The sequence below is a fragment of the Rhinoraja longicauda genome, chromosome 10, assembly GCF_053455715.1.
Source record: "Rhinoraja longicauda isolate Sanriku21f chromosome 10, sRhiLon1.1, whole genome shotgun sequence".
Taxonomy (NCBI): domain Eukaryota; kingdom Metazoa; phylum Chordata; class Chondrichthyes; order Rajiformes; family Arhynchobatidae; genus Rhinoraja; species Rhinoraja longicauda.
This window is the reverse complement of record NC_135962.1, coordinates 12523372-12541125: the sequence shown is the minus strand read 5'-3', so window position 1 is coordinate 12541125 and position 17754 is coordinate 12523372. Positions and strand designations below refer to the sequence as shown.

The following is a 17754-nucleotide window of genomic DNA, read 5'->3' as shown; positions in this document are numbered from 1 at the left end:
TAAAAATACCAGCAATGACCATCTTCAGCAAAAGAAAGTCTAACCATCTACAATTGATAAGCTGTGGCTTTGCCATTAATGTGTTCTCCACTATCAGTCATAACCGTGGAAACAGGCCCTTCGACTCAACCTGCCCACACCGACTAACTTCCCCAATCTGCACTAGTCCGCAATCTGCACTAGTCCCACATGCATGAGTTTGGTTCATATCCCTCCATCCTTTCATCTTCATGTACTTGTCCAAAACTTGTCCAAATATTGTGATAGTGCCTGCATCAACTACCTCCTCTGGCAGCCTGCTCCCTATACCTACCGCCTTTTGTGTAAAAAAATGTTGCCCCTCGAGAACTTACCCACCCCCTCACCTCAATCCTAGGTCCTCTGGTTCTTGATTCCCCTACACAAAAACACAATTTACATACAAGAACTGCAGAGTGAGATTATAGACGAACACAATCTAAATCTATGCTCATAAGAACTAGAGTGTGGACTAGATTTTGAAAATGGCGCCAAAACATGGCGCCTCTTGCATGCGGGCTCAGTGGACTATTTCTGCACACTTTTCTAATTGGGGGATTGTGATCAGCTATGGCAATACTCTACTGGACTGTTTGTAAGAAAATAATTTCACTGTGCATTTGCAGTAATGGAATAAAGCACTGCCGTCAAACCGTCAAACCAATCCATCAGTTGGTACAAATTTCACTGGGGAACTCAGATGCCCCACTGCAGTCTGGTCTCCTTACAACCAAACTCACATTAAGGTGGTATGGTGACCTGTATAGGTCTCATCTTGGCTTCTTGAACACCACTAATTTCCTTTGCTTTTTGTCTGCCATCAGGCCTTCAGATGGCCAAAGCTGTGTTCTGCAATTCATGTCCATCCCTCAACACTCTCATTGTTCAAACCAACCTCTTTGGCAAAGCTTTTGATCATCTGCACTGACACCTCTATACGTGCCTTAGTGTCAAATTCTGTCTGAGAATGCAAAGTGAATCACCTTGGGGTGTGTTGCTAGGTTATAGGGTCTCATATAAATTAAATTGTTGAAACTGAATAAAGGCAGTTTAGTGGCTTTGTAAACAGATTAGAAATTCACTGTGACAAATAGTAAAATTGATGAATTCAATAAATCTGAAAAATTACTGACAAGGACATGCATTTATAGTGGTCCATTAATGCAGAAAGAATTCTCGAGGCTCTCCACAAAGGGGCAATAAAAATGAAGCTACTCCAAAGGGAATACTAAGAGGTACAGCAACAAACAGACCAAAATAGCACTGAAAGTTGTCAAACTGCCTTTTATAAACCAACTGGTTCACTAATGTCCTTCAAAGGGGAGTCAAATCACTTTCACTATAACTGGGGCTGACTTGAATTTGACAACAGCCTCAAACAACATGGCTGCACGGCAGATTTGACAGATCAATCAATAGGGAAATTCAGTAACCAAGAACACTAATCACGTCCGGATGGACACAGTTGCCAGCTCGAGCCCATGACATACGATAAGTGAATCAACTTGCAAAAAACATACCAGGCCTCACCTATCTCAGTGTTCCATCCAGTTATGCACAATGACATTGGTAACTGATTACTGCATGTATTGTATAGAGAATAAACACCATCTTCATGAGGACACCACCTTCATACTCAGGAGACACTATGAAGCAGGATGTAGGTAGGAATATGAAGTTTTGTTAATGATAGATTAAATCAAAGTTCTGTTGTCCTGCCATATTCAGTTGTAAATGGGGATGTACAATCAAAAAAACGAATGGGGTGAGCAACTCCAAAAATGTTTCCCTTCTTCAACAATGTTGGAGTACAGTTTGGGTACAAATTGACAAGACTGGAGCAACTGCAACTATCCCAATCAGAAAGTGCCTCCATTTTAACCATCTGCTGTGGTTATCACACAAGCCAGCCTTCAGCAAATTCGATTCACTCCACACAATGCCAAGGCAGCTTTCTTCATGCTCGTGTGCCCCCCCCCCCCCCCCCCCCCCACACCAAAACCAGGCCAAAATTCAAGTGTGCCTGGTTGTTGAAAATATTACTTGCATCACCTGAGTGCCATTGGCCATTGTCGGTGAAAGAGGGTCTAAAGGCCAACCCTTGACATTCGACAGTATTACCATGATTGCACCTCCATCATCACCATGTTGAGGCTCACCATAGGCCTGAACTTTAAAGAGCCAACCAAATGATGGCACAACAGGTTAGAGGGAAATTCTACACCAAGTCATGACACAAACTCCTTTCCCCTTCTTCAAGACAGCAGTCACAAATGCATTGGGCCACTCTCCTCATGCCTTGATGAGTGCCGCTCATCTAACATTCAACAAGGACTAAGGGACCCACAGGTCAAACTCCATCCATCACTCTGAAGGTCCCTCCACCATTGAGTACTGCAGTGGATGCGGCCCACAAAATGCACTATAGATACTCACCAAAGCTTCTTCAATTGTTTCTTCCAGGCCATGACTACGAGCACCCTGATATCCAAAGGCAGCAGGGATGGGGCACTGTCACCATACGAAAGCACGACCATCATAGTCAGAGAGATACAGAATGGAACAGGCTCTTCGCCCACCAAGTCCATGCTGGCCATCGACAACTTATTTACTTCAATCCCATTTTTTACTCTCCCCACATTCCTCAGATCCCACCATTCAAATGCACACTCAGTCAATTTACAGCGGCAGTTAACCTACCAACTTTTGTACGTGGGATGAAACACGGACACCAGGAAGAAAGCCATGCACTCACAGGGAGAATAGGCAAACTCCACAGACTGCACCCAAGGTCAAGACTGAACCCGGGCCCCCGACGTTGCGAGGCAGCAGCTCTACCAGCTGCCCCACTCTGCCACTGTTTTCAATGAAAAATGTAAAGCGGTTTGACATGTCAACTGTGCCAATGGCACACACATCCTACAACAGAATAAAAGGAAAATCAAAACTGACACTCTAAAGCAGTACTGCATTGTCAGGTCTGTCTTTTGAAAGAGCCATCAAACTGATGCCCTATCTGGCCTTTGAGGTGGACGTAAAAGATCCAGCAGCGCTATCTTCAAAGAGGTGCATGGAAAACCTCTCGCATTTCATTTTCAGAAACAGCAGCCCAACATTGGATAAACAGCAAGTATCGGTCATTGTAGTATCGAAAGACCAGAAGGAGGTGGAATCAGGGAATGGTAAAGCTACAGGTATAGAAGGACACAAGTCACTGACTATCGAGTACACAAGCCATTTTAGCAATACCATGGATACAAAGAACCGCAGTTGCTCGTTTACAAATGAAGACACAAAGTTCTGGAGTAACTCAGCGAGACAGGCAGCATCTCTGGAGAACATGCATAAGTGACGATTTGGATTGGGACCCTTCTTCAGACTCGGAGTCTGAAGAAGAGTCCCTACCCGAAACATCACCGATCCATGTTCTCCAGAGATGCTGCCTTACCTGCTGAGTTATTGCAGCACTATGTGTCTTATGTTAGCAATACCATTTATTTTTACAGAAGATAAATAAAGTAGCTTGAGAAATAAGTGGAAAACAAGCAAAACATTAGTATCCAAAGATGGAAGAAGTCATTTCAGAACATCGAAGTCTCATGGCTTGATGCTCAGTTGTTGACTCTTTGCTTTGTAGTGCGAGATACTAAGTCTCATTACTGAGCAACAACAAAGGGGGGGTAGTGTAGTTAGTGGCCACGATCTAACATGTTAGTTGGACTTCTTCCAATTTAAATTCTTAATACCAGATATAAATCTGATAACCATGAACTAATTTTAAAACCAAAAAAAAATGGAGGATTAGCAAAGAATTGAGCAGAAAAATGTAAATCGGACTTTTCAATCTGACATATTTGGAAACAAATGCAAACATTTAGCAGAGTTTAGAAAATTCAAGAAAAACAACAGCTGACTTGGAAGGCCTTGAAAATCCCAGGGCAACACTCACACACATTCGCAACAAAATAAAAGCAGATATATTTAATGAAAGTGACAGAGTTGGTCCTCAATGTAGAATTGAAGCAGCAGAATGTAACCACTTCATGATCTATCACGTTTAATTATTTCTCTTTTGTGAAACTGTTAGTTTACTGCTAATAAAATCATTTTTTTGTTTCAAGATTACTTTAAACGTGAAAGAAAACAAAATCTGCGCTAGAGGCAAATAAACCTTAAGTGGAGAGCAAGTAAACAATTCTACAGGAGCACAACACAAACAGGAAAGAGACTCGAGAGCCTCTTCAACCATTCAATTATATCTTGGGCAATCTGTATTTTAACTCCATATATCTACCTTGATTCAGTGTTCCAAACTCAATCACCTCTCTTCTGCAGAACATGTCCTAGCATTAATTCTGAATGGTCTACATTTTACATTGTCTCTCTGGTCCCGCAGTTGCTCAGGGAAAATTATTTCTATCAAATTGAGATAAATAATTAAACTTTCTAAATTTAAGGAAATACAAATGTAATCTGAACAATCTATAATTTAACCATTGCAAACCTCTGGTGGGTGACCAAAAATCGCACATCCAAGCAGCCCTTAACTGTAACACAGTAATCACGGAGCAACTTGCAGCCATCTTCAAAGGCCTCAACGCCAACCTTCAGTATATTGTCGTCCCCAAGCACGCGCAGTAAAGTCTTTGGCAACAAACAACTACTCTTGGTCATCTGCGGTATGCGGATGAGAAAGCAGGACCCAGTGTAGGAGGCAATCTGAAGGAGAGACACGGGGTTTGCCTTACCCTTCACAGAAACCTGGAAAACATTTTGTAGAGAGAGGAAAATAAAACAAAACTGTCAACAACTCCTGGGTTAAACTAAAAGTTCAGAGTAGTCAAGAGAAAAATCGTGTAAGCAATATGTGTGGAAAGAGAAACCAAGTTGACAGGCTGAGTTCCTCCAGCATTTCTAGTTTTGTTTCAGATTATAGCACCTGCTGTTTGGTCTCTTTTCCATTAACGAACATCTCATAATGTAAACTGGTTTCTCTTTCCACTCTTACTGTGCGACTGGCTGCGTTTGATTGAATGAAAGATACTGCATGGAAACAGACCTTTCAGCTGACATAGCCCATGACAATAAAGGAGAATCCAAAAGGTGTTTTATGCGCATTAGGGAAGGAGGGTAACTAGAGTGCAAATAGGACCCTTCAGAAACAAAGCAGTCATCTATGTGGCGAGCTGCAGGAGATGAACAAGGTCCTCAATGAGTATTTCTCATCTGTTTTTTCTGTGGAGAAAGACATGAAGACTGCGGAACTTGGGAAAGTAAATAGAGATGTCTTGAGGATAGTCTGCGTTACGATCGAGGAGGTGCTGGATGTCCCAAGGCTTATTAAGGTAGATTAAGGTAGATTAAGGTAGATATCCCGGGACGTTGTAGGAAGTTAGAGAATAAATTGCAGTAGCCCTTACATAATATGCGAATCGACGTTGGGCACTGGTGACGTGCCACATGAACGGAGGGGTGGTTAATGTTGTGACTCTATTTAAGAAAGGTTGCAAGGAAAAGGCTCTTAAGGGATAAGATATATATGGATTTGGATCCACAGAGGCTGATTAAGAATAGTTAACATGGTTTTGTATGTGGGAAATCGTGTCTCACAAATTTGAATTCGTTTTTCAAAGAAGTAACCAAAAAGCTTGACAAGGGCAAGGCCGTAGACATTGTCTATATGAATGTCTGCAAGGCCTTTGATAAGGTTCTACATGGTTGGCATACAATTAGCTATCGCACAGCATCCAGAGAGAGCGAGCTGCCTGGTTACAGAAATGTCTTTATGGAAGGAAGCAGAGGGTGAAAGGCTGTTTTTCAGACTGGAGGACTGTGACAAGTGGCATGCCTCAGGAATTGTTGCTGGATCCAGAATCTGCAAGGCACGATTAGTAAGTTTGCAGATGACCCTAATGTAGGTGGTATTTATTAGGGGTCCAGTTATTGACACTTTATCTCAGATTATAAAAAATGAATTAAGCAACGGTTTGCGGTGACAAGTCTGTATTCACGTTAATAGGGTCAATATGTAGAACAGGGTGCTGCAGAGTTAAGCGTATTCAAGGCTGCTACTTATTACTTTTTGGATGACGGGAGAAATAAATGCTATGGGGATTGGGCAGGGGAGTTGAGGCTAAAGATGAGGCTAAAGATCAGATCAACCATGATCACACTGAATTGTGAATCAGTCGCAAGAGGTTGCACGGCCCACACCTGCTCCTGTTTCAGTGTGAAGGAAATGAATTAAGGAAATGGACCAGTGAAGGTACAGTCGGTTACACAGGGGGCTCGGAGCTAAGCGGGTTAGAGTTAGGGATATGTTCAACCCTGGGGAGGGTGATCAAGTGAAGACTGCTTTTGGTGGTGATAGCGAGGGAAGAGGGTGGGTGGTAAAACCAGAAACCAAAAGCACAAAGTTCAGGGTGGGGTGGGGTGGTGGGTGTATGTGAGCGGCAAGGTAAAGCATAGAGTAGCAGAAACTGAAACAGACATTTCCAGCCACACTCACCCACTCACAGTCAATCCCAATCACAGGATAATGGTCCAATTCAGTCCTCAACAGTGGCCACACTTGTTCCCAATCCACTTCTGACTCCACTATGAAGACACGTCCTGCCAGTATCTTCCTCACCAGTGGGCTGGGATTTAAGGAATCATTTGTGCTGGTTAGATGGCAGGCCTCCTGTCCACCGCTTGGTGAGGTCCTTTCTTGTCTCTTCATAGCCTCTCCATTCTGAATAGTTAGAGCCGCTTCCCTTTGGGGCTTCTGAATGTCCTCCACAAGTACAAGCAGCCTACAGCTGTGCCCAGTAACGTGGCCGCGGTCAGTGTTAGGGCTTGTGGCCGAGACATGCTTCAGCAGTGCCGTTGACAATTCAGGCCACACCTAAATTAACAGACAAGAGCATCAAAATCCTGCCACTTAAATAATCCTTATAAAACTCATATTTTATAAAGAGGATAGACACAAAATGCTGGATTAACTCAGCGGGACAGGCAACATCTCTGGATAGAAGAATGTGTGACGTTTCGGGACGAGACCCTCTTCAGACTTAGTCAGGGAGAGGGGACAGACATAAGGAAGTGTATGGTGTGAAAGCGAGACATCAAAGGAGATTTAATCAAGGAAAATGTAGAATAGACCATTGTTAGCTTGGAGAAGGTGACAACAAAGCAAACAGAGATAAAATGTAAGCGGGACAGTCAGACTGGTTGGTGAAAAGGGAAGGGGAGGGATGGAGAGAGGGAAAGCAAGGGTTACTTGAAGTTAAGGAAGTCTATATTCATATCACTGGGGTGTGAATTGTCCAAGTGAAATATGTTTAATGCAGTAAAAATAATCTGAAGGTTCAGAGATTGAGCCACATAAGGAGACGTGACAAAAATATGCAAATTCTAGAACTCTGAAATAAAAACAAACTGCTGTAAATACTCAGCAGTCAAGCAGCATTTAGAGAGAAAATGAAAGTTAAGAAAGTTAATGTTTCATATCAATGACCATTAGAACTGCGAACATTTAGAAAACAAGCACATTCAAGTTGCAGAGAAGAGGGAGGGGGTGGCAACAAAGAGAATGTCGACGATGAGATGAGAGAGGGAGGAGAGAGATGATAACTGAGAGAGGGAAGTGAAATTATGGGAAATATTCACCTGAAGAGCTGTAAATAACAGAGGAGGGAGAGAAAAAAATGTTCGAACGTGGGATAAAGAAAGTCGTTGCTTGGAACCTGAAATGAAGAATTGTAGGAGAGCCTCAGAAGTCAAGGCAGCATCGATGGAGAGAGAATGCAATAAGGCCAGAGGTTCAAATATCTGACAGCAATAGCCTTTCAAAACCTGATCCCTCCCTCCCTCCCTCCCTCCCCCTCCCTCCCTCCCTCCCTCCCTCCCTCCTCCCTCCCTCCCTCCCTCCCTCCCTCCCTCCCTCCCTCCCTCCCTCACCTCCCTCCCTCCCTCCCCTCCCTCCCTCCCTCCCTCCCTCCCCTCCCTCCCTCCCTCCCTCCCTCCCTCCCTCCCTCCTCCTCCCTCCCTCCCTCCCTCCCTCCCTCCCTCCCTCCCTCCCTCCCTCCTCCCTCCCTCCCTCCCTCCTCCCTCCCCTCCCTCCCTCCCTCCCTCTCCCTCCCTCCCTCCCTCCCTCCCTCCTCCCCCTCTCTCTCTCTCTCTCTCTCTCTCTCTCTCTCTCTCTCCAATTATTGCCACAGAAGAAATAAAGATGCTGAGCCCAGACAGAGCAATGGGAGGAGGGTGGTGATATATTTTTATCTCTCCCAGGTAGTAAACATGATACAAGGATTTTAAATGAGATGCAAGGTTATAACATGGTAAAATGTAGAGAGAAACAGAAAGAGGCAAGGGAGAAGGAGATCAGAGGGCCACACTATAACAGGGGTGTGAAGAAGGGTTCCAACCCAAAACACTGTCGTTCATTCCCACCACAGATGCTGCCTGACCTGCCGAGTTCCTCCAGCAGTTTGTTTCTCACGATGACAGCAGAGTTGGTTCTCGGTGAGATTTGTCTGGAGAAGTTGTTATCATCTGTCATCTGGGTTCCAGCCATATACAGCAACACAATAACCTCACACAGCACGGAGCTCAAACACAAGCTGAAATGAACATTCCTGTAAGCGGAGGAATGCAAATGAGCAAGACAGAAGACAACATCATGTTAGCCACTGGTGAACATTACATTGGTGAGGAACAGGATGGGACACATCTCATCTCACTCTCCTCACCCATACACAATCCTGTTCCTTCCCGTTTCCTTATTCTACTTCTCCCTCTTTTCCTCCTTGTCTTTCCTTGCCATTCTTCTATCATTTTCTCTTCACCCCGTCCATCTCATCCATTCCATATCTTTATTGTGTCGCTTTCTCCCTTCCCCTTATACTTTCTCCAACCCACTTCTACTCTCCACTTCTTCTCAACTCAGGCTACAATTCCTCTCTACCTTTCCTACTCCTAAAACCTGTTCCTTCTTCTCTCTACACCCCCTTCCTCTTACACACCTCTAGCTCTCTGCCCCATTCTCTTTTCCCTATCCCACTTCATTCACTTATCTTCTTCCCTATCCCTTCTTGTCTCACCTCCTTTTCCCTTTAACTCTTCACTCACTGCATGTTCTTCTTCTTCCCCATCTCCCTCATGCTCCCTATTATTTCTCCCAATCCTTCTCCCTCTTCCCTAGAATTCCAGATACGATGTGTGAAAAGATGAAGGAAAAAACCTTCATGAAGGGAGATGAACAGAGTGGATGCAGGTGAATCAGAATATTTTATGTATCAACATTTTCAAAACGTTAATGCCTACTGAAGGGTGCACAGATAGGGTTAGAAAGTGGCCGACCAACAGAAAGCAGAGAGGGGAGGTGATTTTCAATTAGCAATCACTGTCTGGGGCAGCACAGTGACACAGCTAGTGGAGAAGCTGCCTCAAAGTGCCAGATATCCGGGTGAATCCTGTCCTCCAGTGCTGTCTGTGTGGAATTTGCACATTCTCCCTATGACCATGTGGGTATCCTCCGGTTTCCTCCCACATCCCCAAGAATGTTGGTGTGTTAAAATGCCACTGTAAATTGCCTTCATTGGTAGGAGGGCAGGGGGAGGTTGTGGTTGATGGAACACAAAGAAAAGAAAATGTTATTAGTGATGAGTGTTTGCTGGTCAGCGCTGACTCGCTCAGCAATTATGAAGTTCCCACACTGTACGGCTCTCTGGTTGAATACCAAAGGTGCCAGGGGAATCAGCTATACTCAGAGCATAAAAGAATAAGAGTTGGTCTTACTCAAACATGCAACATCCTGAGGAGGATTGTCATGATGCTGTGGAAATGTCCTCAACTTAAGGGTATCTCAACTTGGGGAGCACTGTTTCAGAATAAATTAAGGAGATGGGGATAAATTCATGTCACATGTAATGAACCTGTAGAATTCTCTACACCAGAGCTGAGAGAGCCAAATGTATTGAATATATTCAGGTAGGGGTTGGCAGACATTTAAACATGGGAGTCACAAGTAGGGGTAAGAACCAGGAAGATGGTGCTTAGGGCAAAAACAGGATGAGACTTGATCGCAATGAATGGTGGGGTAGACCCGAGGGGTCAGTTGATCAACTCCTGCTTCTGTTTGGAACTGTCATATGTTCCTTGGTGTTTCTCAAACACTCTCTTCCCTCGTGTTCTCTTTCACCCTCAATCCCAACTTTTTCCTTTGTTCCCCCTTTATTCCTATCAATTTCTCTGTCACTCCCCAACCTACCTTTTTGTTCTAAGCTCCTCCCATCTCTCTAGCCCCTCTCTGCTACCGTTCTGTACTATTCCCTCCTTCCCCCATCTCACCCGGCCCTACCCTCATTCCTTTCTCCTGCCGCTTCCCTCACCCACCCTCGCTCCCTGCCTCCTCACTGACCCACCCTCTCCACTCACTCACCCTCTCTCCCTCCCATCCTCCTCACTCACTCACCCTCTCACCTCACTCAGTCTCTTCACTCATACCCACCCTCCCTCTCCACTCACCCACCCACCCTCTCCTCACTCACTCACCCTCTCTCCTCACTCACCCTCTCTTCACTCACTCACCCTCCACTCACTCATCTTCACTCACTCACTCACGCCCACCCTGTCCACTCAGTCACCCTCTCCTCACCCACCTCTCCCCCTCACTCTATCCTCCTCACCCCCTCCCTCACTCACCCTCTCCTCACTCCCCCTCACTAGCCCACCCTCTCTATCCTCCTCACCCCACCCTCTCTATCCTCCTCACTTACTCCTCCCTCTCCACTTGCCCACCCTCACAATCACTCACCCTCTCCACTCCACCCTCTCCTCCCTCTCTCTCTCTCTCTCTCCACCCATCCTCCCTCTCTCTCTCTCTCTCCACCCACCCTCTCCTCCCTCTCTCTCCACTCTCTCTCTCTCCACCCACCCTCTCCTCCCCCTCTCCACCCACCCTCTCCTCCCTCTCTCTCCACTCTCTCTCTCCACCCACCCTCTCTCTCTCTCTCTCTCTCTCCACCCACCCTCTCCTCCCTCTCTCTCCACTCTCTCTCTCTCCACCCACCCTCTCCTCCCCCTCTCCACCCACCCTCTCCTCCCTCTCTCTCCACTCTCTCTCTCCACCACCCTCTCTCTCTCTCGCTCTCTCTCTCTCTCCACCCACCCTCTCCTCCCTCTCTCTCTCTCTCTCTCTCTCCACCCACCCTCTCCTCCCCCTCTCTCTCTCTCTCTCTCTCTCTCTCCTCCACCCACCCTCTCCTCCCTCTCTCTCCACTCTCTCTCTCCACCCACCCTCTCCTCCCCCTCTCCACCCACCCTCTCCTCCCCCTCTCTCTCTCTCTCTCTCTCTCCACACTCACCCTCACTATCCCCGCCTCCCTCACCGGTCGCCCCGGCCGCTGCTGAACAAAGACACGGCGTGGGTGGGTGTGGGTGGGTGTGTACAAAATGGGCGCGCAGCCTGGATCCGGGCCCACTCTCGCCGCCGGCCCTCCCGCTGTATCTTTGCTCTCGCCGCCGCCGCCGCCGCCACCGGCCCTCCCCAAAGATACTCGAGGAACAAGACAGACCACTCGACCCTCTCAACCGTCGTATGTCACGGCGCCATTTTAGTAGGCGGAATCTTGCAGAAACATTTAAAACGAAAAATAACAAAATAAAAAATAACAAAAATCTGTGTTGATAGATGAGAGATTGATAGATGAGATATATTCTACATATATTCTACAGTTAATGGTATCATCACACGTACTGTTCCCCCACAACACCGATGACACAGCGAGCGGCAGAGCGGACGGCAGGGTTTGCTTACTAAAATGGCTCCTTTGCGTACTGGGCGATTTCGACGGAGTGGTCCATCTTGCTCCTCTAGTATCTCCCGCTCTCGCCGCTGGTCCTCCCACTGCATCTTTGCTCTCGCCGCTGGTCCTCCCACTGCATCTTTCCTCTCGCCGCTGGTCCTCCCACTGCATCTTTCCTCTCGCCACTGGTCCTCCCACTGCATCTTTGCTCTCGCCACTGGTCCTCCCACTGCATCTTTGCTCTCGCCACTGGTCCTCCCACTGCATCATTGCTCTCGCCGCTGGTCCTCCCACTGCATCTTTCCTCTTGCCACTGGTCCTCCCACTGCATCTTTGCTCTCGCCGCTGGTCCTCCCACTGCATCTTTGCTCTCACCGCTGGTCCTCCCACTGCATCTTTCCTCTCGCCACTGGTCCTCCCACTGCATCTTTGCTCTCGCCGCTGGTCCTCCCACTGCATCTTTGCTCTCACCGCTGGTCCTCCAGCGCTGCATCTTTGCTCTCGCTACTGGTCCTCCCACTGCATCTTTGCTCTCGCCACTGGTCCTCCCACTGCATCTTTGCTCTCACCGCCGGTCCCCCAGCGCTGCACCGCTGCAGCGCCTTCCCTGCCTCTCGTTCATTTCCGCACAAATGCATTCGAGTGGGTTTTTTCACGACCTCACTTTGAACCAAAATAACCTAAAACTCAATTAAAATAGTTAGAAGAATAGACCCGGCTGCTAAACAAGAATTTCCATCAATGCTCCACAAACAATTAGACGTCAAGGAATCGCAGATGCTGCTTTACAAAAAAAGAAAAAGAAATGCTGGCTCGAAGTTTCAGCCCCTGACCCTTCCTCAGACACTTCCTACTGTGTTGAGTGTCTGAGCAAGTGTCCCGGCCCGAAATATCACTCATCCATGTTCTCCAGATGCTGCCTGACTCGCTGAGTTACTCCAGCACTTGTGTCTTAAATTAACAGTAAACAGTAGCCAAGCAATCATGAGGATCTTACGCTTGAAAAAGAGCCAACTTTATCTCTGTAATTGACAAAAAAAGTTAACTTATTCTCTAACTGCACAGAATTTAAAAAAAACCTTCTAAACACCTGCACCAAACTTTTCCTCAGCTGATGTGGAGCCACTCACCCTTGTGGTGTACAGTAGAGAGCATATTTACTGGTTGCACAGGGCCTGGTTCGGCAACTTGAACGTCCAGGAGCAGAAAAGACTGCAAAAATTTGTGAACAATGCCAGTCCATCACTGGCTCTGACCTCCCCACCATCGAAGGGATTTATCAGAGTCACTGCCTCAAAAAGGCAAGCCAGCATCATCAGAGACCCACACCACCCTGGCCACACACTCATTTCACCCCTGCCATCGGGCAGAAGGTATAGGAGCCTGAAAACTGTAACATCCAGGTTCAGCAACAGCTTCATCCCTACAGCCATCAGGCTATTAGACGCTACAACCTCAAATATGTTCTGAACTACAACAGACTATTATTATTATTGCACTACTATTGTTTGGTTTTTGAATATGTGTGTATGTATACATATATGTGTGTGTGTGTGTACTTGTGAATATGTATATATACACGCTGACTTTTTTTTTCTCGTTTATTATATTGTTTACAGTATTGTTTATGTTTACATATTCTGTTGTGCTGCAGCAAGTAAGAATGCTATTGTTCTATCTGGGACATTTGACAATAAAACACTCTTGACTCTGGACCTCCAGGTGGTGTCCAACAGGAAAGTACAAGATGGACACAAAATGCTGGAGTAACTCAGCAGGACAGGCAGCATCTCTGGAGAGAAGGAATGGGTGACGTTTCGGGTCGAGACCCTATTTCAGACTAGTCAGGAGAGGAGAGAGAGGGGGAGAGAGGGAGAGAGAGGGAGAGAGAGGGAGAGAGAGGGAGAGAGAGGGAGAGGGAGGGAGAGGGAGGGAGAGGGAGGGAGAGGGAGGGAGAGGGAGGGAGAGGGAGGGAGAGGGAGGGAGAGAGAGAGAGAGGGAGAGAGAGGGAGAGAGGGAGAGAGAGAGGGGGGGAGAGGGGGAGAGAGAGAGAGAGAGAGAGAGAGAGAGAGAGAGAGAGAGAGAGAACAACTGACTGAAAGATATGCAAAAAAGTAAGGATGGAAGTGCAAGTTTGGTTTAGGGTAAGAAATCTGTCTGACTGCATTGTGCAGGTGCAAACGTTGGTAGGAGGAAGGAAAGAAGGCATTGTACACTGAAGCGCACAATGTTAAAAGCAATATAAGAACGCAATACAAGAAGATCTGGATATTTGCATAAGGTGGTAGGGCAGGTTGAGGAAGTGGTTTAAAAAGCAGGGGAGATCCTCATTCAGAAAAAGGCATTGAAGAGAGAAGCAATGGGTCGATGGTGTGGATAGGATGGATGAGCTGAGGTAAATCTTGGAATTTAATTTACAGTGTGGGCAGAACAGCTGACAAGAAATAGTTGCAATTGCCAGAGAAATCAAGAGGGCAGAATGAAGGTGATTGACAATGTGGCCTGATGTGGCAAGATGAATATCTTTAATATACAATGTGAGGCGAGTGGAACCACAGGGGCTACGTCAGATTTTCAACATCCAAAACATGTTTTTAATAATAAGTGGTTATTTGATTTTGTTAGGGAAATAATCTGTAGTGAAGAAAGCATAGCATCTTGAAACTGAAAAAAATAAAGTGTACCCATGTTCTTTGATTTCTCCAGTGCATTCAACACCATCCAGCCGGGGCTTCTGGGGGGCAAGCTGGAGCGCACAGGAGTGGATCACCACCTCACGTCCTGGATTCTAGACTACCTCACCAACTGACTACAGTATGTGAGGACAAAGGACCTGGTCTCGGACAGGGTGGTCTGCAGCACTGGGGTTCCGCAGGGAACAGTGCTAGCGCCATTCTTGTTCACCCTGTACACAATAGACAATAGACAATAGGTGCAGGAGGAGGCCATTCGGCCCTTCGAACCAGCAGCGCCATTCAATGTGATCATGGCTGATCATTCTCAATCAGTACCCCGTTCCTGCCTTCTCCCCATACCCCCTGACTCCGCTATCCTTAAGAGCTCTATCTAGCTCTCTCTTGAATGCATTCAGAGAATTGGCCTCCACTGCCTTCTGAGGCAGAGAATTCCACAGATTCACAACTCTCTGACTGAAAAAGGTTTTCCTCATCTCAGTTCTAAATGGCCTACCCCTTATTCTTAAACTGTGGCCCCTTGTTCTGGACTCCCCCAACATTGGGAACATGTTTCCTGCCTCTAACGTGTCCAACCCCTTAATAATCTTATACGTTTCGATAAGATCTCCTCTCATCCTTCTAAATTCCAGTGTTATCAAGCCTAGTCGCTCCAGTCTTTCAACATATGACAGTCCCGCCATTCCGGGAATTAACCTAGTAAACCTACGTTGCACGCCCTCAATAGCAAGAATATCCTTCCTCAAATTTGGAGATCAAAACTGCACATAGTACTCCAGGTGCGGTCTCACTAGGGCCCTGTACAACTGCGGACTTCAGGCACAGCTCCGCAGACTCCTATCTACAGAAGTTCTCTGACGACACTGCCATCGTCGGCCTCATCACGGGCGACGAGGACAGGGCGTACAGAGAACTGATCAAGGAGTTTGTGGACTGGTGCCAGCGAAACTGCCTCCGGATCAATGTGGGGAAAACCAGGGAGATGGTGGTAGATTTCTGCAGGCGCAGCCAGGTTGCCCTGACACCGGTGAACATCCAGGGAATGGACATCAGGAGGGTGGACTCTTATAAGTACCTGGGTGTTTACCTCAATAATAAATTGGACTGGACCGAAAACACCGATGCGTTATACAAAAAGGGCCAGAGCAGACTTTATCTACTGAAGAGACTCAGGTCCTTTGGAGTGCAGGGGGCACTCCTAAGGACCTTCTACAACACGGTGGTTGCATCGGCCATTTTCTATGGAGTGGTCTGCTGGAGCAGCAGCATCTCAGCGGCGGAGGGGAAGAGACTTGATAAGCTGGTCAGCTCTGTCCTGGGTTGCCCCCTCGATTCAGTGCAGGTGGTGGGAGAGAGGATGATGACGGCAAAGCTAACATCGCTGCTGGACGACTCCCCTCACCCCGTGCAGGACACTGTCACTGCACTGAGTAGCTCCTTCAGTGAGAGACTCCTTCACCGCAAGTGCGTGAAGGAGAGATATAGGAGGTCCTTCCTTCCCCCTGCTGTGAGACTGCACAACCAGCACTGCTCCCAGCAGACGCGTCAACAATAACAGCTAAGAACACACAGAAAACTGATGACAATTTATGTATCTTTTATTTATAATGAATGATCTCTTGCTATCCACTTTGCTGCTGTAACACTGTAAATTTCCCCGGTGTGGGACGAATAAAGGAATATATTATTATTATTATTATTATAGATCATTGTTAGCTGGGAGAAGGTGACAACAAAGCAAACTGCGATAAAATGTAATCAGGCAGTCAGACTGGTCAGAGAACTGGGAAGGAGGTGGAATGGAGAGAGAGGGAAAGCAAGGGTTGCTTGAAGTTAGAGAAGTCAATATTCATACTGCTGGGGTGTAAGCTGCCCAAGTGTTAACGGTCAGTAGCTTCCTTCTGTTCCTCTTCATGTATGCAAACTTTAGAGAAGTTTCCTTGTCTCTCAAACAGGAGTTCCGTTTCATAATCTCTCACTGCTCCCCCTCCTTGGTTTCTGCTGCTCCTTCACCTCTTCTTGGGCCACCAATCAGTCCTGGCTACTGTCTCACCGTTCCCTCTCCCATCTTTATATCGCCCATCTCCCCTCTCCACTGACAGTCCTGCCTGATGCAGGGTTACAATACAACACACCGACCAATCCGTTCCACCCACATTTGCTGCTCAACTTGAGTTCCTCCAGCAAATTGGTGTTTCAGATTCCAGCATCTGCATTCTGTGTCTATTTAGACCATTTCTAATAGTATATAAGTAACACATTTAATTCCACTCACTACCGTACAGAAAATATGAATTGGATTCTTGCTTTTTTCCAAAACACAATTATCAGCACTAAAAGCATGACAAAATTACAAGCCACTCTGTGTCATTACCAGCACAGCAAAAGGCCATTTGTCATTAACAGGTCCATGCCATTCACTAGTCCTCATTCTTCACTTAATCCTTTTAACATTTCTAATGGGAAAAACATGCAGATTTGCAGTTTCCCTTTATATGAATCTCAGACCCAACCACACTCATCTGGTAGTAACTGCCGTGCTCTCCTGAATTCCCCAATGATTTATGAGTGACTATTTTATATTTTTAGATTTTACTTCTAGTCCAACCAGAAGTGGAAATATCTACCTGATCAAACTATTTCTTAATCTCAAAGACCCTCACTGGTGCTCTCTTCTGGGAAGAAACCCCGATCTTCAAGCCCCTTTGAAAATAATAAACTTCCCAGATATTTGATCATCCCGTTGCACTTTCTCAAGTACCAATATCATGTATTTTGAAGGTGGCCAAGGAAACTGTTCAGTTCAGTTTATTGTCAAGTGTACCGAGTAACAGTAAAAAGCCTTTGTAGTGTGCAAACCAGTCAGCAGAAAGACAAATCATGATTACAATCGTTAAATCGTTACAATCAATGATTACAGTCTGAAGAAGAGTCTCGACCCGAAACGTCACCCATTCCTTCTCTCCAGAGATCTTGCCTGGCCTGCTGAGTTACTCCAGCTTTTTATGTCTACGGTTTAAACCAGCATCTACTGCTCCTTGTCTCCTCCATTGTCAGAGTGAGGCTAAATGCAAATTGAAGGGACAGCATCACATATTTTGCTTGGGCAGCTTACAGCCCAGTGGTAAGAATATTGATTTCTCTCACTTCTGGTAGCCCCGGCATTCCCTCTCTCTATCCCTCCTCCACCCAAGTCGCACTAGCTTCTCATTTTCACCCCACAAACAGCTTACAATGGCCTGCTTCCTTTATCA

General features: G+C 46.4%; 1 protein-coding gene across 1 annotated transcript in view; it reads right to left on the bottom strand.

The window, feature by feature from the left end:
- The window catches only part of exd2 (exonuclease 3'-5' domain containing 2), a 37720-nt gene extending 25772 nt beyond the window's left edge, over window positions 1-11948 (bottom strand). The window contains exons 1-3 of the mRNA XM_078406225.1: window positions 11819-11948; window positions 6527-6904; window positions 4523-4779 (exon numbers count right to left, since the gene is read on the bottom strand). Coding sequence (XP_078262351.1) covers window positions 4523-4779; window positions 6527-6904; window positions 11819-11914 — 731 coding nt within the window. The 5' untranslated portion in view covers window positions 11915-11948. The remainder of the gene's footprint in view (window positions 1-4522; window positions 4780-6526; window positions 6905-11818) is intronic.
- Window positions 11949-17754: the final 5806 nt, after the last annotated feature.